Source organism: Gracilinanus agilis, chromosome 2 (assembly GCF_016433145.1).
Source record: "Gracilinanus agilis isolate LMUSP501 chromosome 2, AgileGrace, whole genome shotgun sequence".
Classification (NCBI taxonomy): domain Eukaryota; kingdom Metazoa; phylum Chordata; class Mammalia; order Didelphimorphia; family Didelphidae; genus Gracilinanus; species Gracilinanus agilis.
Window position 1 is genome coordinate 322,283,218 of NC_058131.1, and position 21,371 is coordinate 322,304,588.

General features: G+C 38.8%; 1 protein-coding gene across 1 annotated transcript in view; it reads left to right on the plus strand.

The window, feature by feature from the left end:
• The window catches only part of TTLL11 (tubulin tyrosine ligase like 11), a 276,026-nt gene extending 254,918 nt beyond the window's left edge, over positions 1–21,108 (plus strand). The window contains 1 exon segment of the mRNA XM_044664257.1: positions 19,495–21,108. Within this exon segment, the coding sequence (XP_044520192.1) occupies positions 19,495–19,784 (290 nt within the window). The 3' untranslated portion in view covers positions 19,785–21,108.
• Positions 21,109–21,371: the final 263 nt, after the last annotated feature.

Sequence of the window (21,371 nt, forward strand, 5' to 3'; positions counted from 1 at the left end):
AGTAATAGACATGTTGCCAACTACATTGGTGGAGGGAATTTTCCCACCTAACAGTTTCACACTTGTCAAAATCACTGTTCTTTCATGTTTTCATGTACTGGGCTGGTAGATTTAAGGAATGCTGTAGTTGAGGCATATTTACATTTCAGCAAAGAATTTGACAAAGTCTCTCATGGATGAGTAGGTTGGAAAAATGGTAAGGTTTCCAGTGGGGTGACTCAGGGATCTGTTGCTGGCCAGTGTTTTTATCAGTGACTTAGAACAAAGCATAGGTGGCACACTGACCAAATTTAGAGGAAGCATTATGAAGTTTTGTAGAGATAAACTAACCAATAAATGACAAAGTATCATCCTCAAAGCATCTCAACAGGTTAGAACAATATGTCGATATGATCTTGACTCTACAATGCCAGCATTATCCTCTGCTGCATTAAGGAGTCCATAATTTCCAGAACAAGAGAGGTAAGAGTATCTCCATACTTGGCCCTGGTTAAGCCTCCTCAGGAGCAGTGCATTCAGTTTAGTAAAACTGTGGATAGCTTGCAATGTGTTCAGAAGAGGTTGGCCAGTCGTGGCCTCACCACACATATCTAATCCATTGATGACTTTTATTGTTTCTGCCTTCAAAGCATCTCTCGTAATGACCCCTTCTCTCCACTCAAATAAGCAGCAGCTTCATTCTGACCCTTATCACTTCTCTCCTGGAATATAGGTGTAGGATTGCAATAACCTTCTAATCAATCTTCCAGTTTCAAGACCTTCCCCAATTCCAATCTGTCTTCTCTCAGCTACCAAGGTGATTTTGCTACATTATTATAGTAATGACCATGTCAATCCTGAACTCGATGTACTTCAGCAGTTGCCTGTTACCTCCAGGAACAAATATAAAATCTGGTTGTTACTGAAAGCTCTTCATACTTTGGCCACTTCCTCCCTTTCAAGTCTTCTTGTACTTGCTTCCATAATACTCTGTGATCCAACTACACTGGCCCAGCTCAGTGACTTTGCACTTGCTCTCTCCCATTCCTAAAATTCTCTTATCACCTCACCTCCACCTCTTAGGTTCCCTGGCTTCTTTCAGTAATCAGCTCAAATCCCACATTCTGCAGGAAAACTTTTTCGCCTCCACCTTTCCTCAGTGGTTAGTTATTTCCTCTCTGAGATTATACCCCTTCTTCTCTGTATTGTGTCCTTAATTGTTTGCACGTTTTATTTCCCCTTGGAATGAGAGCTTCTTGAGAGCAGGTACTGTTTTTTTTTCTTTCTTTGTATCTCAAGCACTTATTTTTTAAAAAAAACTTTGTCTTAAAAATAGATATTACATATTAGTTCCAAGGCAGAAGAGCCTTAATGGCTAAGCAATTGGGGTTAAGTGATTTGTTCAGGTTCACACAGCTAGGAGGTATCTGAGGCCAGATTTGAACTTAAGACCTCCCATCGCTGGTCCTGGCTCTAATTCTCCCCACAAAGCACTTTTTATCACAATCTCAGTACATAGTAAATACTTTTAGACTGACTTCAGACAGATTTCTACATGTCATGGCCAACTCCTTTACTTGTACCCTTGATCTCATTTCTCCCAACTCCTTTAGTAGCTTAACTATTTATTCTCTCCCTTTCTTATAGTCAGTTCCTCCTTTTCTCCTGGTCTCTTTCCTGCATCCAACAAATATATCCAGTTTACTTTAATTTTTACAACATTCCTTTGACCCTTCCATCCTAAAATGTAAACTCTGAGAACAGGAACTGATTCTCTCTCTCTCTCTCTCTCTCTCTCTCTCTCTCTCTCTCTCTCTCTCTCTCTCTCTCTCTCTCTCTCTCTCGTATCTTTAGGGCCTAGGTCAGTGATGGCGAACTTTTTAGAGATGAAGTATTGGGCCCTTCCCCCTCACTAAAGATTGCCCCACCCCACTCTTACCCCAGATAGGAGAGGGAGAAGAAAGCACTCTCACTGGGCTGCTGGGCAGAGGGGCAGGGTTGTGAAAAAATGTTCTTAGGCATGGTGGAGAAGGGGAGGGGAGCAGCTCTGCCCAAGTCCCTCTGCCTTTCTAGTAACAAATTTGAGGGGAGAGGCAGGGTTGGGGAGAAGAGTGGCCAAGTGCCCACAGAGAACACTCCACATACCATCTTTGGCACCTTTACTATAGGTTCACCATCACTGGCCTAGAACATAGAGGCTTAACAAATATTTTGTTGATTTTTTAAAATTAACAATCCCTTTTACAACCAGATTCCTAGAAAGAGTTGTCTACTTAAGTTGTTTTGTCCTCTATTTAATTCTCAGTTTCTTACTATTTGCTTCCTCTTCCTCCTCAACTAAAGGGTTATCAGCTGTTTTTTATCTGCAAAATCTGATGTTTTGTTTTGTTTTGTTTTTCTCAATCCTCATCTTCTCTGCAGTTTTTTACTCTTAACCATCCCTTTGCCTGGATATTTCCTCCTTTTGGGCTTTTGAAATACTGTTCTTTCCTGTCCAGTTGCTCCTACTTGGTCTCCATTACAAAATTTTTTTTACCAACCACACACTAAGCATGAAAATCTCTTAAGGCTCTATCCTTTGGCTTTCTCTCTCCCTGCACTCCATCTCTTAGTTATTTCTTCATTTCCAAAGGGCTCAGTCATAATTTCTGTGTAAATGATTTTAAAAGTGCAATAATCATCTCCAGTATTTCTCCTAAGTCTTCAATCTTGTTTGACCTATTGTCTGCTGAGTATTTTAATATCATCTCAAGCTCAGTATATTAAAATGGAACATATCTTCACCCCAAAATCTGTCACTTCTCCAAATTTCTATTAAAGGTGCTGCTTTACTCTCAGTAACCTAAGTTCAATAATCTTAGTCATCCTCGACTCTTCCTTGTCCCTTAACCCCCATATCCAGTCAATTGTCACATCCTGTCAATTCTATTTCCACATCTGTTTCTCCTATTTGTCTTCTCCAGTCTTCTTGGCATGTTTACCAAACATATTCAACCCATAACTGTGAATATACTACAAACCTCTGCCCTGGGTTTCTCTAACCCTTTTGGTGACTTCATTAACTCTCATGAATTCATATCCAATCCTAGCTTCTCTCTTTAGCTCTCATCCTACATCATTAACTGCCTACTGGACATTTCAAACTAGATGTTTCATAGATTTCTAAAGCACAATGAGAGCAAAAGAGAATATCTCTTTCCCCTAAACCTACTCTTTTTCCTAAATTCCTTTTTTCTGTCAAAAGCTAGATCATTCCCCCACATCTCCCATCTACTACCTCAACATTATCCCCAATTCCTCTTGCTCTTACCCCTCAGTTCCGACCAGTTGCCAAGTTTTGTCATTTCTTTTTTTTTATTAGACATTTATTAATATTTGTTTTTAACCTGTTTACATACTTTATGCCCTTACTTTCCCCTTTACCCCCCGCTCTCCTCCCACCCATGGCCAACGCACATTTCCACTGGTTGTAACATGTGTCCTTGTTCAGGGTCTATTTCCCATTCATGTCCGCCTCAGCCCATGCATTCAAGCAATTGTTTATCTTATATGTTTCCTCTCCTGCAGTCCTTCCTCTGAATGTGGGTAGCATAAGTTTTGTCATTTCTATCTCCACAACATTTCTCTGCCAACATAATATTCTTTTAAAAATTTTTTTATTGATTAAGAAAAATTTTCCATGGTTACATGATTCATGTTCTTTCCCTCCCCTCCTCCCAGCCCCATCACATAGCCAATGCACAATTCCACTGGATTTTACATGTGTCATTGATCAAGACCTATTTCCATATTATTGATATTTGCACTAGGGTGATTGTTTAGAGCAGTGATTCCCAAAGTGGGCGCTACCGCCTCCTGGTGGGTGCTGCAGCAATCCAGGAAAGCAGTGATGGCCACAGGTACATTTATCTTTCCTATTAATTGCTATTAAAATTTTTAAAAAATTAATTTCCAGGGGGCTAAGTAATATTTTTTTCTGGAAAAGGGGGCGGTAGGCCAAAAATGTTTGGGAACCACTGGTTTAGAGTCTACATTCCCAATCACATCCCCATCAACCCATGTGATGATCAAGCAGTTGTTTTTCTTCTGTGTTTCTGTTCCCACAGTTCTTTCTCTGGATATAGTTAGCGTTCTTTCTCATAGGTCCTTCAGAAATGTCTTGGATCATTGCATTGCTGCTAGTAAAAGTCTGTCACATTTGATTGTGCCACAGTGTATCAGTCTCTCTGTGTATAATGTTCTCCTGGTTCTGCTCCTTTCACTCTGCATCAATTTCTGGTCATTCCAGTTCACATGGAATTCCTCCAGTTCATTATTCCTTTCAGCACGATAGTATTCCATCACCATCAGATACCACAATTTGTTCAGCCATTCCCCAATCGAAGGGCATCCCCTCCTTTTCCAATTTTTTGCCACCACAAAAAGCATGGCTATGAATATTTTTGTACAAGTCTTTTTCCTTATTATATCTTTGAGATATAAACCCAGCAGTGGTATGGCTGGATCAAAGGGTAGATAGTCTTTTAAAGTCCTTTGGGCATAGTTCCAAATTGCCAACCAGAATGCCAACATAATATTCTTAAAACACAGGTCTAACCATGTCACTCCTCTGCTCAGTGAACCCCAATGACTCCCTATTACTGCCAGGATCCCAAATACAAGCTCTTCTTTTGGTATTTTAATACCTTCACAACCTGGTTTAAACCTACCTTTCAACAGCCATATTATGCATAATTGTCTTCAAGCACTTGTAAGTCTAGCCAAATTGGCTTTTCTCTTGTTCTTCTCAAAAGACAGATCTCCTATTTTCATGCCTCCTCTGCCTTGGCAGTTAAGTACCACATTCCTAGAATGCATTTCCTTCTTAGCTCCACCTCTTAGAATCTAAAGTTCAAAGTTCAGCTCAAATACTATCTTCTTAGATGAATTCTTTCCCCACTGTTGCTAATGTTTCTCTCACCCCCAAATTACTTGGTATAATATAAAGGTTTGTTTTACATCTTCCTTTTCTAGTTTATTCTACTAACCTACTTTTATGTTTTCCAACTAGTCTGAAATAATTTGGAGAATTAAAACTTTGTAATATATTCTGAAATCTAGTAATCCTGGCTACTTCAGTCCTCTTTCCCCCATATATTTCCCTTGAAATTTTTAATCTTTTCTTCCTTTGCAAAATTCTGGGTTGTTTTGGTCTGATAGTATAAATTAATATCTTAGATATTTGAATGCAGCTCTAAAGTTGTACACTAATTCTGATATGTTCATTTTTATTATATTTGCATGACCCATTTGTAAACATTGAAATATTTCCAATTATTTAGTTCTTTTATATCTATAAGTTGTTTTGCAGTTATATTTATATTCTATGTGATGACAGAATAACTTCCAAATATTTTATTCATTTTATAAGCATTTCTTATTGCTGGTTTTTGTTAGCAATATTTAGAAATGCTAATGATTTCAAGGATTCATTCTTGTATCCTGCTACTATGTTGAAACTATTCATTAAATGTCTTCTTTGATTCTCTAGGGTTTTCTAAGTAAACCATCATATTGTCTTCAAATAGGAATAATTTCCTTCATTTTTGTGAAAGTTTATTCCTAAATTTCTTTCATCGTGATGCTATCAGCATTTCTAGTACTGTGTCAAATAAGAGTCAGATTAGCATTTAAAGCCTTCTCTCTGCCTCCCACATAACTTTCCAGAGTCTTCATGTTACTTTCCTTCATTTCTTCCACATTTACATACAATTTAGCCAAGCAACTTACTAGCCTTTTTCAGAACCTGACAGGCCATCTCCCAAGTCTGAAATTCACTTCTACTTTAACTTTGCCTCTTAGGATTCCTAGCTTTCTTCAAAATACAACTCAAATTCCTTCTACCTCCCACCTCCCACTGCCTTTCTTGAATCCCCTCAGTTATTAGTATTCCCTACCTCCTCAAATAGTCTTGTATTTGCTTATTCATTTATATGTTATATCCACTTAGTAGAATGGAAGCCCCTAGAGGCTAGGGAATGTTTCATTTTCATCTTTAGAATATTCCTAGTGTATAGCAGAGTATAGTGCACAAAGTAGGCACTTAATTAAAACATATTTAAGTTGAATTGATCCCTAACAAAACCTACTAGGCAGCTAAGTGGTCCAGTGGATAGGCCTAGAAGGAAGACCTAAGTTCAAATCTAGTCTTACTAGCTATGTGACTCTGGACAAATCACTGGGCGCTATTTGTCTCAGTTTCCTTATTGATAAAATGAGCTGGCAAACCACTCCAGTAAGCCTAATGGGGTCACAAAGAGTCAGACCTGCCTGAAAATGACAACATACATTGCTTCTATGTGGCCTTATTCAGGTCCCCTAGCCATGTTCTAAATATTCTTCTAAGGCTAAAATTCTTTATTCTGAGATTCCTTCTAGCTCTTGCATTTTGTGCTTCTGTGTCCTGTCCAGCTCCCTTAATCCACGTTCAGAACTCCCTTCTAAGGTTAATATTTTGTATTCTAAAGTCCCTTCCAGTGCTCACATTCTGTGCTTCTTAACTGCACATTAACTGCTGTTAGATTCTAGTCTCATCTAGATTTAGAGGGAAAAAACAGTACTGACAGTTTCAGAACCATCATGAAATCTCTATTTGGGATGATGTTAACTGGTCCCTGGATGGCACCAGTGTTGGACACATATATAGTGAAAGAAATATTTTCCTTCATTAATAAAATTGCCTTTTCTAAAGAAAGCAATTTGCATGTTAATATTTTAGGTAATTCTGTGCAGCTCGAGTGCCCCTCAGGGCTATAATTTCTCACTGACAAAGTGACAAAAATAAAATGTAGCATAAAGAAAAATTTTTCTTCTCTCTAATTTGTGCTCTAAGTGACATTTTTAAATGTAAGTCAAGTTGAAACCCACTGCTCTGTTATTCCTGACACTAATCTGCCTCCCATCATCTCACTTAGTGACAGACTTACCTTGAAAAGCATGACATTCAGTATGTCTCTCTGGGGAAAAGATAAATGCCCTTATTGGCAATTGGCACCTTAGTACCATCTATGGATATCCCTAGAGATGACACTTCAGTCATTTTAGGAACCCTTTGCATGGTTCTTAATCCTCGTTGGATCATACCATATTTTTGGGAGGGATATTGACAGCCTGGAGCAGTATGGAAAGAGCCAGGGGTTGGGAATGAGACTTGAAACCATGTCAAAATATGTATGTCAGACAGAAGTGTTAGATATGTGTCCAGAAGCAGCACAAAGGTTTGGATTAGGAAGGTTCATTTTATTTCTTTCTACTGGAGCCCCTATCCAAACACTTGAGAAATCAATTCAGTATTGGACTGGAACAAAAACTTTCAATAACTGACCAATGTCCTGTGGCCTTGATTGGAATAGGCCACTTAACCCCACCACCAAAATTTTGTGTGTGTGGGGGGGTGTCCCTCAAGGTCTCTCATTAACCCCGGCATCCATTTTAGTACCTACTTCTTAGTGAGGACCAATCTACTCTAATCAATATTTATTAAAAGCCCATCACCTACTTTCCCCCTTCTTTATAGAAATAGGGGATTTAGGGTATGGAACATTGTGTATATATTATACTTTTTTCAGTGTGATGGTTAAATCTGTTGAAAATTTCCCATCTTCATAATTCTTCAGTATGAGAAATAACTCTCCTGAGGGGATTGGAAGGAAGGTGGAACTTGTTAATATAAAGGGATAACTAGAAGAGAGAGGGATAGGTTGTGGGAGGTGGCATATTGATGAATTCCATTTTGGACACATTGGATTTGAAATGCCAGTTGGACACACAAGAAATAATATCCAGTAGACAGTTGTTGATGTCAAATCCGAAAACTGAGGCCCAGAGAAGGGGATATGATCTGCATAGAGTCATATGCCTTTTAAATGGCAGAGCCAGAATTCAGATCTACATCCTTTTCCCATGTTTGCTCCTGTTTGATTCCCTGAGATCTGGGGAGCCTTCTATCCTGTACCTCTCCTGTAGCTCCACACCAGGCAGCTGCCCCCACAAATTGCCTTGGACTGTAGTGCCCAACTCTTACCTCTAACTGCTCCTTCCACCTACATGGGAGTCTTCACCTTATCTACTTGGGTGGCCCCTGGCCTCTTGAGTTAAAATCCCTGCTTTACTAGAAGTAACCTTGGTCAAATCACTTAAATACTCTGTGCCTCAATTTCCGTTTTTGTAAAATAAACTCCACCCCCTCAAACCAACCACTGTGCTCCTTCTCCACTCCACTGAGTACTGGGGGTGCCCCATATCCCCCACTTATCCCACTCAGGGGAGGGAGAAAGTGCTCCCAGTGGGCAGCTGGTAGGTAAAGTGAGGAATGTTCTCAGCAAGGGTAGAGAGGGGAAGAGGGGTGGCCCGAACACTCCCCTTCATCTCTGCCACCTGTGAGCCACCCACCTTACCTCATGTGCATTCCCATTGACTGCTGGGCAGAGGGATGGGGGATATGAAAAAATCATCAGGCTTGGTGGAGAGGGGAAGGGGAGCAGCTGAGTGCCCACAGAGATTGTTCGGCATGGCATCTTTGGTACCCATGCCATAGGTTTGCCATCACTATACTAGAGAAATCTTTAAGATCCCTTCTAGCTCTTAGATCTTTGATCTCAAATTACAGGAGACTGAGATTCCAGCTTAGTGTATCAAAAAACGTCCTAATAATTAGAGTCAACTAACAAAGAAATTGATTCCTTTCTGTGCTGGTTAGCCTAAAAGACCCATGTTGATAAAAGTTGTTCCTATTGATTTTTATCATTTGAGACCTTCCATTAAAAGCATTAAAAACATGGGAATTAGAACTAAAAGACACTCAGAGATCATCTGGTTCAAGAGTCAGGAATACCAAGATATGGATGAAACAGAGGAACTCCTGTAGTTGGGATAACCTATAAAATGGCCCATTTAAAAAAATTACAATCTAGGATTTTAAATTAGATATCATTTTAAAAGCCAGCATTCTTTACAAGACTTTGAATGCAAGTTTCAACACTTAATAGTGACCCTGGTTAAATAAGTCACTGTGCTTCTTAAACTTCAGTTTCCTTACATATGAAAGGGATATAATGACACTTTCACCACCTGTCTCCCAGGGTTTTGTGAGAAAAAAAATCTCAAAACTCAGTGGAACCTTGGAATTTGGAAGGTTAGTTCCTTATAAACTTGAAATCACTTATAAAAAAAAGAGTTATTATTGCTATTTTTTCTAACATCCCCTTGGTTTCTCATAGTGTAACAAATGGATTATTCTAACAGGACAGATCACCTTTCTCCCCATGTAGTATGAAATGTCTAGTAAAGGCCTAGGCTGGCATTTCTTAAACCATTAATCACATTCAGGAAAATGAAGACTCTCATAAGGCTGTTACATCAGGTGATGACTTTATCGTAATTCTGTCTTCCCACATGGTGAATCAGAATTGGTCTGAGCAATTTGTGTCTGTGTATTGGTGTGTGGAACTGAGAGTGAGCCATAATGGGTAGCTGGCCAGACCTTTTGGCCATCCTCACCTCATTGCTCCTCTGTCCTGTTGTAGCCAGCTGTATGGCATCTAGCTTAATGAAATGATGAAATAGTCATCTGTTTCCCCAATTATGTTTGTTAGTTTGGGTAGTGCAGACTTCCGTGAGTAATGATCTTTCCATAAGCCCTGCTCATGTCTGAGCACTGACATTTGTTAATTTCTCCATCTAGCCAAGAGCAAAGATGACAGCAATTTCTTGTTGCCATAATGGTTTCAATATAAGGAATGCATGAAATGAAACGTATATTCCCAAAATGCTTATGCAGCAGAGGACGATGGTAGGACTGGCTTTTTTCTCAGGCTTGCTTCTCTGTCTTATAGTAAGGGAAGCAGGAGGATTTCTGCCTAGTTTTTTAGAGAACAATAATACATCATCTCAAAATAATATAGAATATTATTTAGTGTTCCTAGGTGAGGAATGTATTATATTATACAAGCAGTATTTTTTTCTTCATTGCAGCAAAAAGCAAGGGACTCAATCATAAAGGATTTCTGAAACAATAAATATCCTTTTTAGGAAGCCATAGAATGTTAGGGCTGGACAGAGACCTTAAGGATTATCTTCTTGCTGTGGTTTAAGGGCAGACCTACTATGAGAAAGGGAGCAGGATTAGATGCTTTCCACATCACCCTTCCATCCCTAGGATTTTGGTAATTCAACTTTCTCTAATTATTTCTCTAGAAAATGCCCAGGTCATAAATACTTCTTTTGTAGGCTCTTTATTGAAATTATTTCGCTAGCCTGGCCTTTATATTCTTTCAAACTCCAATAAAGGCAGTTAAAAACAAGACCAGAAAGGTACGAGAAAGCATAGAAGACAAGGGTGTTCTTACAACTAAACCCGTCAAAATCAGTATAATAGTTATGTATTGCTTTTCTGAGGGACATTTCATTGTACAAATAGGAATCCACAAGCAAATTTGATTCAAGATAACTTAACTATATATTTCACCAATGATTTTGAACAGAAAACGTGCTATCTTTATGCATTTAGAATTTCACGGGATAGAACCACCTATTCTAGGAAAATGAAATGACAGGAAAGATGCATGACAGAAAAAGGGAAGGAGAGAGACAGGAGCGTGAATTGTCAAATAGCTATTCCAGCTTAGTTTATTAATAGCCTTGAATGCAGTTTCTATTTTGCTAGAATTTTAGACATGGGAGGGTCCTCAGATTATTTCATCAACTACTGTGTTTTATAGAAGAGGCCTCTGAAGTCTAAAGAGGTCAAATGATTTATTAGAGTAATGCAGTTTCTTAATATCAGAGCCCAACTAGAGCTCACATCTTCTGAGTCTTTAACTAATGTTCTTTCCTCCCTACTACTAAGACATAGAACATATAATATTAAAGTTGATTGGCACTTTGGAAAATAACTGACCCACCACCATTCCCTCATTTCACACAGGAGACTGAGGAATTTGCCCAGTGTCACTTAGCAAGTCAGCCAGTAGCAGAGCCACCACTACAACCCAAGTCTCTTCTTTCCCAAACTAATGATCTTTCAACCATACTACTGCTGTGCCTATGTTTTATACTGAAGGATACCAGATGCTTTCCAGTGAAAATAATATTCAATACAGAATAATTTTCCTGGCTGTCTACAGTGATTTGACTTTGAACTGTCCTATTTCCACCTATAAGCCCCAGAATAGTTTTGGTTTTATTGTTAAACAAGAACTCCAGAGGTTTTTCATTAAGTATTCAGGACAAATGTCCCTTTCTGAGAGAAAGGAGAGAAGAATTAAGAGTCTGGAATGGGCCACATCCCTGCTACTGCAACTTAAGATGACTAATAGAATCAGGACAAAACTAGAAACCTCTGCCCTTCCATAACCAAAAATATCTTGGTGAGCCAGGGGGGGTCATTTAAAATGCACTAGGCTTGATTGGAGAGAAAGTGTACTCCAGACTGAAAATGTAATATTTTTTACAACAATTCCAGTAACCCCAAATTCAGTTTAGAGAAATGCCTAACATTTCATAAAAATTAATAAGCCTTTGCATGAATAAGATCAATAAGGAAGAAACTATAGAGTGGAGAAAATGTTTGCATCAGAAGTTGGATATCTTTTTTTTATTTGACTTTATTTTTATTATTTTTTATTTTTTAGAAAAATTTTCCATGGTTATATGATTCATGTTCTTACTTTCCCCTTCACCCGCCCCCATAGCTGACATGCATTTCCACTGGTTTTAACATGTGTCATCCATCCATCAAGACCTATTTCCATATTATTGATAGTTGCATTAGTGTGGTCATTTCAAGTCTACATCCCCAATCATGTCCGCCTCAACCCATGTGTTCAAGCAGTTGTTTTTCTCCTGTGTTTCCACTCCTGTAGATCTTCCTCTGAATGTGGGTAGTGTTCTTTTCCGTAAATCCCTCAGAATTGTCCTGGGTCATTGCATTGCTGCTAGTACAGAAGTCCATTACATTCTATTTTACCACAGTGTGTCAGTCTCTTTGTACAATGTTCTTTTGGCTCTGCTCTTTTCACTCTGCATCAATTCCTGGAGGTCATTCCAGTTCACATGGAATTCCTCCAGTTTACTATTCCTTTCAGCACAATAGTATTCCATCACCAGCACATATATACCACAATTTGCTCAGCCATTTCCCAATTGAAGGGCATACCCTCGATTTCCAGTTTTTTGCTACCACAAAAAGTGCAGCTATAAATATTTTTGTACAAGTCTGTTTATCTATGATCTCTTTGGGGTACAAACCCAGCAATGGTATGACTGGATCAAAGGGCAGGCATTCTTTTATAGCCCTTTGAGCATATTTCCAAATTGCCATCCAGAATGGTTGGATCAGTTCACAACAGCAATGCTTTATTGTCCCAATTTTGCCACATCCCCTCCAACAGTCATTACTCTCCCTGCTATCATTTTAGCCAATCTGCTAGGTGTGAGGTGATACCTCAGAATTGTTTTGATTTGCATTTCTCTAATTATTAGAGATTTAGAACAGAAAGTTGGATATCTTAGATACATTAGATTTAGAAATAGCTTAGCTATACGTAAATATACATTGGAGATCAAACTTTATCTCTTTCTCCATTCATCTCTATCTGATATAATCTGAGATGTGTGTGTGTGTGTGTGTGTGTGTGTGTGTGTGTGTGTGTGTATCTCTATCTTGGATACCAGACTTGTGTTGGTGATATAGATATGTATGCATATACATATATCCATCAATATACACATATATGGTGTTAATCCAATAGCTATATCCAAAGACAGAGATAAAGATATCCATGTATGTAGAAACAACACAAATAGATGCCACCGAAAGCTATTCTCCAATAGATAAGTGGTAAAAGACTATCAATAGTCTTCAAAAGAAAATTTTAAATGGCCTACAAATGGTCCCTTAAAAACATGTTTCAAATCATTTATATAGTAGGAGAAATAAAAATAAAACCCACTTTTTTGGTGTGTTTTGCCTCACACTGTGCAAATCAGCAAAGATTGCAAAAAAGTAAAAACAAAAAACAAGAATGGCCATTGTTGGGGGTTTGGAGAATCAGTGCTTATGGCATCTGAATTCACTCTTTTTCGAGCTGTGAATGTGCAATAAAAGTGATTAAACTGTTCATACTCTTTGTCCCAGAAACTCACTGAACCTTAAGGGAGTCAAAGACTAAGACACAGGATTCCACAATATTCATATCAATATCCCTCATAATAGTAAAGACCTAGAAATTAAGTAAGTGCCCAACAAGTAGGAAATGTCTAAGAAAGCTTTAATGTGTGAATATTAATGGAATATTATTATATAATTAGAAATGACAAATATGAGGAATCAAAGAAATAAAAAAATTATGTAGAGCAAGCAAACATAAGTGACTACAACCATATAAATGAAAAGATCACTAAGAGGAAGCCAAACTCTAATCAATTTCTTAAAACAGAAAGTGCTAGAGAACAAGTAATAAAACAATTCCTCTTCCTAGCAGAAAAGCAGAGAACAACTAGGAAAGAATCATATATGTAATGACAGACATGGTCACTGTAGTAAATGTTTTGCTTAATTGTTATTCTTTGTGATGAGGAAGAATTTTTTAGTTTGTAAAAATGACCGTGTTGAAAAACACAATGTGCAGCAGTAAAATATTTTTTAAATCACAACAGAGCAGTAAAATATTTTTTAAATCACAACAGCTTAAAAATTCCCTGTATTCAGCGAACTGTAGCTGGGTAAGCCTAAGTAAAGAGAGTCAATTTCATATAGTCAGATGGTCGGTTTCACAGAGTTCACAGTTGTTCAACATCTTCTGTGTGTAAAGCACTTTGTTCATCACCACTGGAGATACAAATATGAATAAGATCCAGTCCCTGCCCTCCTAAGAGCTTACACTCTGGGAGTAGTAATAGAATGTATGCATAGATGATTAAAATAAATTAGACTATGATAAATACAGTAGAGGAATACAAAGTACTATGAAATTAGATGAGTAAGTGATCGCTATTGGCTGGGGGAAACCATAGGAAGGTTTCCTGGAGAAGATGGCATTTGGCCTGGGCTTCTGTTAGTGGGTGATATCATGAGAGGGAGAACCAGTCTAAGAATAAGGAATGGTTAGAAGCAAAGGCTTAGGTATTGCTGGTTTTGAGGGGGATGGCAAGTTAAAGTGAACAGCCTGGGGAGTAGTTCTTCTTGCTGACATTATATAACTTTGCAATAGGACTCTGGTACTTAATGCAGCATTAAATTGGGCATGATTTTTCAAGTCCAAAAATGCTGGAATTAACACTTTTTTTTTATAAGACATTCTAATTGGCCATTAAGACAGTGTAGCCAAAAGATATCTTAAAACTCATGGCACATGATGGTTATAAAGCTTTCACATCTGTAAAAACAATTGATTCTCACAAAAACCCTAAAATGGACAGGGCAAGTATTATCCACCCTGTTTTATAGATTAGGAAACTGAGGCTCAGAGTAGTTGTTCAACCTCAAGTGATAATGTTTTAAAAATTGAATTGTCTTTGAACTCATTCTTTTTAAGCTCAGGAAATGTATCTTTAATTTATTTTTATTAAATTTTAAGCCCTGGGTCAAGCCTTTCATTGTATTTGGGCAAGTCCCATTTGTCTCTTTGCAACTGAATTAGATCTGATTGCAAATTGATCCGTTTCTACTTATGGTCCTTATGTATAGATTTATGGAGATTATAATTAGCAGAAGTGAAGGAACAGATAGGAATTTAGGTCTACAACATTTTAGCCTCACCAGCCTACGCATTTTCTCTTCGAGGGCTCTAAATGAATCTTAAAAAACAAAACACAGAATTTTATAACTTCAACAGGTCTTAGAAATTATTTAGACCTATCTACCATGCATCATGACACAAGAATTTCATAACCATCCCTAAAAAAAGTTAAAAATGGCACTTTAAGTTTCACAAAGCACTTTACATACATTGTCTTACTTTGAGGCCCCATAGTCAATTGCTCTATTTCAACTACTACACCTGATGCTCTTGTACCATCTTTTTTCCTACTTCCTATGACCTAGATCCTTTAAAGAGACTTCTTCCTATAGAGTCAGAATTGTGGTGGGAACTAAGGCTTTACTTGGGCCCTGACATGGGTGAAGGGAGTTGCTTTCTTCCCACTATAGTTTATCTACATCCTTTCATCTGTGGTCAGACTGTCTCTAAGGGCTTCCTTCCTTCCCCACTAACTCCTGTGGTATCAAAGACCAGAATCTTTCTTCCAATTCATTTCTCCCCTGATACCAGCATTCCCAGTCATGCCTCTGATTCTACACTTCTGCATCATTTCTGTTTTGAACATGTTTTCCTTGTGACATTCAAGTAAGAGGATATTGGTGTCTGTATGTTGCATTGACTTGTGCACGTGTACAGGCTCAGGCCTCACCTTGACTATCTTGCACTCCTATTGCTGTGATCAATTCCCAAATCTCTCATCAATGGGCTGTTGTTGGCAGGAAAGGAAGAAAAAGAAAAATCCTCTCATACTAGAGTCATGTCCTTGCCCTGAGCAACAGGTTCTGTCAAAAATGGAGGAGATGCCCTGTTCTTCCCATAGCCTAGCAATGGGGCATATGTGGAAATTCGATTATTATGAGAGGAGGCAAAAGTAAAAACTATGTTCCCAGAGTCCTAAATTTATCAATATAGTCCCAGGCATATGTAATCCTAGTCAAAGTTAGAATGTATTAAGACATTAAGCTAAGCAAATAACAGAAAGGATTCTATGACATTTGGAATCAGGAGACCTGAATTTGTATCTAGGCTCTTCTACTTGCTAGCTGTATAATAATGAACTTCCTTAACCTGTCTGAGCTTTAGCTTCCTCATTTTTAAAATAATCCTTGTATTGTCATCTGCCAAGATTGTTAGGAAGAAGCTCTTTGTACAGCTTAAAGCACTAGAGAAATTGGAGCTATTATAATGAAGGTTGTCATCGTTATCATAACTACCACTTGGTGCTTTCTTGTTTACAAAGTACTTCACCATCCAACTTCTCATTCAATCCTCTAGACCAGTGATGGGAAAACTATGGCCCACGGGCCAGATGCGGGGCCCCCTGAAATGTTTTATCTGGCCTGGCAACAATTATTCCTAATCTGACAAATACAATGAGTAGGATACAATACAATGAAACTTGAAAGAGTTGCCTTAGAAAGAGACTGACAGATGAGCATTTCCTTTCCTTTGGCCCCCTCTTTAAAATGTTTGCCCATCACTGCTCTAGACAGTCCTGTGAGTTGGGTGAGCCCGGTGAAATGCCTCAGTCATACAAGTCCTGATCCTTAGAGATCATCTAGTTCAACGCCTAACTCTTCATTTGGAGAAATTTCAATCCAATAGAGTTAAGTAACTTACCCAAGTTTGTGATCACACAACAAGTGTGATACACACACACACACACACACACACACACACACACACACACACACATATTAAGTGTTAGAAGTGGCACTAAAACTCAGGTCCTCTCACTTGTCCATGGTCGGTCACCAAGCTAGTAAATGAGGAAGCCAGGACTGGAGCCAGGGTCTCCTGGCTACTTACTAAGTACTGCTCCCACTATATCACATACCCTCTCTGTTTATTAGGGATTTGGAAACATTAGAAATTTAAGTCTTGTGGTTTTCCCAATTGTGGTATGGTGATTTTCCTAAAGAGATTCACACTACTTCTAGAGACCTTGTAGCCTAGATTATTTAAAATAATTATTTTCTTCTTTCCCCCTACTCCCTTCCTAAAGTAAAGCCTTTCCAACTAAAGATTTGCTTTTGTGAGATTCAGTGCATATTGGCGAGTGTTTGACTTCCTTCTTTGAGGCCTGGAAGATCTCTTGTCAACTCGGTTTTACAACTTTTTGGAATCAGCAGTTGTGGGGTCAGTTATTTCTTTGCTGCCTTCTCTGTCCCACTGAAGCAGTTTGCGAATACCCCAGCATGGTCATTGGCTCTGTCCTGTTCATCAAATGTGCACATCACTCGCCTATTGGGTTACTTTGTATACCACCTCTCTAGTCATGCAAAGAAATCATGGGTGAAAATTATTCAGAGAAAGAACATAACAGCCAGGAGGTCCATATGTTCCATTTATCAATTTTGTAACCTTAGGCAAGGAAGTCCCTTGATCTCTCTGAGCTTCAGTTTCCCCATTTATAAAATGAAGATTAAAAATGCTTTTACTACCTGATTCCCAAGATTGCTATGGGGAACAAATCACTACATAAATAGGAATCCTGGTCTTGCTTTGTCACCTTAAAACACTGTACATGTAAGTTAAGACAATGTCATTTAACCTAACCTCATTTTACAGAAGAAGAAACTAAAGCCCAGAGAAGTCAAATGACTTGCCTCGGTCACAGAGGTAGTAAGCTAGGATCTGAATCCCAATCCTCTAACTCCAGATGCAAAGTCTTCCCAGTACATCATGTGGGAGGAAGATGGTGATGATGATCAATGGAAGTGGTGGTGAGATGAAGTAAGTCATTATAGAGAGGCCCTTTCACTTAACTGGAAGGGTTTGGGACATGAGTAGTACAAACCACCTTTGTGACCTGTAGTAATAATTTCCCCTCCCTGGGATTTAATTTCCTTATCTGCTAAATGAAGGTATAGCAAATATAGATCTAAGACCTCTTCTAGCTAGGTCATTCTATGTTCTATTCTTATATTCTCTATGTTTTAACATTTTAAAGTCCATTTCAATTTTAATATGCCATGTTCTATATCATGGATTCCAGCATTCTGTGTCCTAAAGTTTCCCTAACTACTACCATTCTGTGTCCTATGTTCTATAGCATTCTTTGTTTTAACAGCCTTTCCAGTGCCAACCTTGATTCCGTTCCGATGGTTGCCTCGATCCCTAATGCCTGGTGCTTCTTTGAAGACATGCCTTAGAATAATTGAACCTGAGAATGCCAGAACTGGGGGAAACCTTATAGACCCATCTAATCACTTATCCCCCTTCTCTGCATCTGTCCAGCATTTTGGATTTTTGTTATTTGTTTGTTTAGTGGAAGAATGTGTTTTCTTTTTACAGCTTTTCCTGTCAACTACATATGGAGCAATTAACTTGAGGAAAGCTCTGAAGTGAACTCGAAATAAAGCAAAGACTTGGCTTGATTTGGATTGGGCAGGGAGGGAGGAGAGGGGACGGGGGTGGGAAATAAATAGAAATGTGTTTACTCAGTCCAAAGGGCTGAGAGGAGGGTTCATATCAAAAAAAAGAATTGATCAGCTCCCAGAGCACATAAATAATACAGTATTTACAAAGCCATCCAACTCCTGACTAGAATTATCTGAGTAGAATGAATGACTTCTCCTAGCCTGAGAAACATGTTCAAAACAAAGACCCTGATTTGAAATATCTTATTTTCCCCACCCTCTATGAGCCAATCTTGTCTAAAATGCTGTGTGAAATTCCATCTTGGCTTCGGTGCCACCTTTCTCTGAGAGGGCTGACAAAATCCAATACTCGCATAGAAAAGACTTCCTTTCTACTTTCACTGGAAGAAAACATAGCCTTTCATGTCTCAGTGGAGAATTCTGGATGGAGAAAAGGTTTTGTCAGTACCATCGATTGCTCAGATTTTAATAGGCTCATTTTTGTGCTACAATTGGATTCGACTTGGAGTCAGGAAGCCTGAATTTAAACCCCAGGTCTACTGTTTTTACTAACCATATAACCTAGGACAAATAGCTAAAGTGAGTATTCTTACAACAAGCCTTTTAGGAGAAAGACATGGCTTTGATGAAATGAGCACCAGACTGGGAGTCTTAAGACCTGCTGGGTTCAAGGCTCAGCTCTAACACAAAGTATGTGACCATGGACAGATCCTATCCCCTTTATCAAAATTTCCTCAATTATATCTAGTCCTTTTAGAAGTTCTCTCTTCAGGTGCCTAACCTTGGGTGCCACATCCTTCATGAAAGTCACTTCACTAAAAATGCTCTGCCCTCAATTTTCCCAGAACTCTCTGTCTGGGTATCTTCTTTGCCCCCTTTATGCCCCACCTTGGTTTATACTTCCCCGTGCCTAGTCAATGCTAATTTCTTTGAGAACAGGGACCACGTAATTTTTAAAAATCTTGATGTCCTCAGTATCTTGGATGAGGCCTTGAACACAATAGGTATTTAATAAATGTTTGTTGAATTCAATCAAATCCCCATTTAGCACCCGAGGAAACCAAGATTTAGAGAAATTAAAAAGTCTTGCCCATAACCCACATGTCTTGTAGACTCCAAGTCCAGTGCTTTTTTTTATTTCATCATGCTGCCTTTCATCTAGTTCCAGAAAAAAAAAGTATACAAAGCACAGTTACAAGTATAAGTTAATATTATCATTATTAACATCAATAATACATTTTTCCTGATTGAGGGGAGCTTTGGAAGTTAAGCCCCCTGCCCTGGTAGAAAGTCTGGATTCTTTCCACCTAACCTCAGCTCTTTTTGCTCCCTAGGTATGTGTTTGCAAGCCTTTGTGGAAGCATTCTTCTTCCTAGCCCAGAGAAGGTTCAAGCATTCAACCCTTCAAGAGCAAGTTGCCTCACTGGTTGACCTGTGTGAATATCACCTTACCCTGCTGGATGAGAAACGCCTACTCTACAGCAAAGGCACCTCCTCTGTCCGGACTCCAGTCAGCAGCTCTTCCCAAGAAAGGCTCCCTCTCACCCAGCCACCAAATGGGTCTTTCCTTCCCCGAAATAACTCTGCCAATAAATTTACCCACTACAGACATCCTCAGACTTGAGGGGATGACACTTTGGTATGGAAGAAGGAACTCATAATGTCAGGGCTGACGAGGGCTCCCCACCCCATGAGCATGTGGCTGCTGGTGAAATGTGGAATGCCAAGTTTTTCTATTGCTAAATGTTTTCACCTATTTATTTCCCATTTCCCTGAATTCCACGCTTCCAAAAGTGAATGCCCTGCATACAACTGTCTGTGACCCCAACCCTTCTTTTTCAGTTCATCAAAGGATGGACCACATACCTTCTGTGACAATGGCCGTCCTTTTTACTCTTTGGAATACCACATATGAAGACAGTGGGAATAAATCTGTACTGTCAAGATCACTTACTCCTGGGGATGAGAGCCACGGAGGAAACAGCCCAAGGAAAAGAAATCTCAGGGTTTCTCTGGCCTCTTCAAGAACCAAGAGCCATTGTGTATCATCATCCAGTCACTGGGTAGCAAATGATATGGGAAAATCAAGTAGGAGTATACAAATCTGCAGTCCCTAATATATATGCATGTGTCTCAATGAGTTAACCTAGTGTTTTGGATTAGTTGACCCCATTTCTACAAAGCGAGTCAATTTTCTATTACATTTCAGAATGATAGATTTGGGATGGTGCTGCTCAGTGGGTATACTCTGGGAAGTTTGATTTCTGTACCCCTAGCATTCCCAAAACACTGAAATGCCACCTGTTATAGAACTTTGTAGATGGTGTATATCCTGAAGACTCGTTAGAGGGACAACCCATTTGCCTCCAAGGTTTGGGACAAGAGAAAGAAAGGAGATAACATTTTCTGCCTACTCCTCAGAAAACCTTTGATTCTTATTTTTAAAAGAAGAAAATTTTGCAGGATGCAATCTTAGAATTGAAAGGGATCTTGGAACAGAAAATGCTAGAATTTAGGGCATAGAATATGAGAGAGAAAAAGAACCTCAAGATATGAAATGAAAGAAAAAAAGAAAGTTAAACCTAGAAGGAATTTTAGAGCATTATAGACTACAAAAGATTAATGCTAAGAGAGATCATAAGAGCTACCCAGTCTAATCCCCCTGATGTCACAGATGGGAAAACTAAGGCCCAGAGCTAGGGAGTGGCAGGACCAGGACTAGAAATGAGGTCTCTGCACTCCCAGACTAGTGGCCATCCTATATTACAACTTATCACTTCTACATTTACAAGTAGCTTCAGCCTTTGTATTCAGGGAAAGCTATGCTGCAGATCTGAGTAGCTCAACATTCTGGTGCTTCTCTTTACACTAAAAGTTTGGCCAATAGTTAGACCCTGTTGTAATTAATATTCCTATGTAGTACAGGGATAAGAAATAGGGTTCAGAGAAACTGGGTGAACATTTCAAGCATCCCTTACTGCATGTAGCAAATGGATTTCATAGGAAAAGACTTGCTCAAAGCATTTGAGCATAGCCTGCTGTAACTTCTTTGGACCAGAACTGAGTCTGTGCACAAAACTAGAGCTACTCATCCTTTCTGAAATTTCGTTTTCAAGAAGCTCAACAGTACTAATACTGAGCATAGTTTTTAGCTCAAAAACATCATTTAATAAGTTTATTAAGCACCAAATAGAATTTGAGAATCACAGAA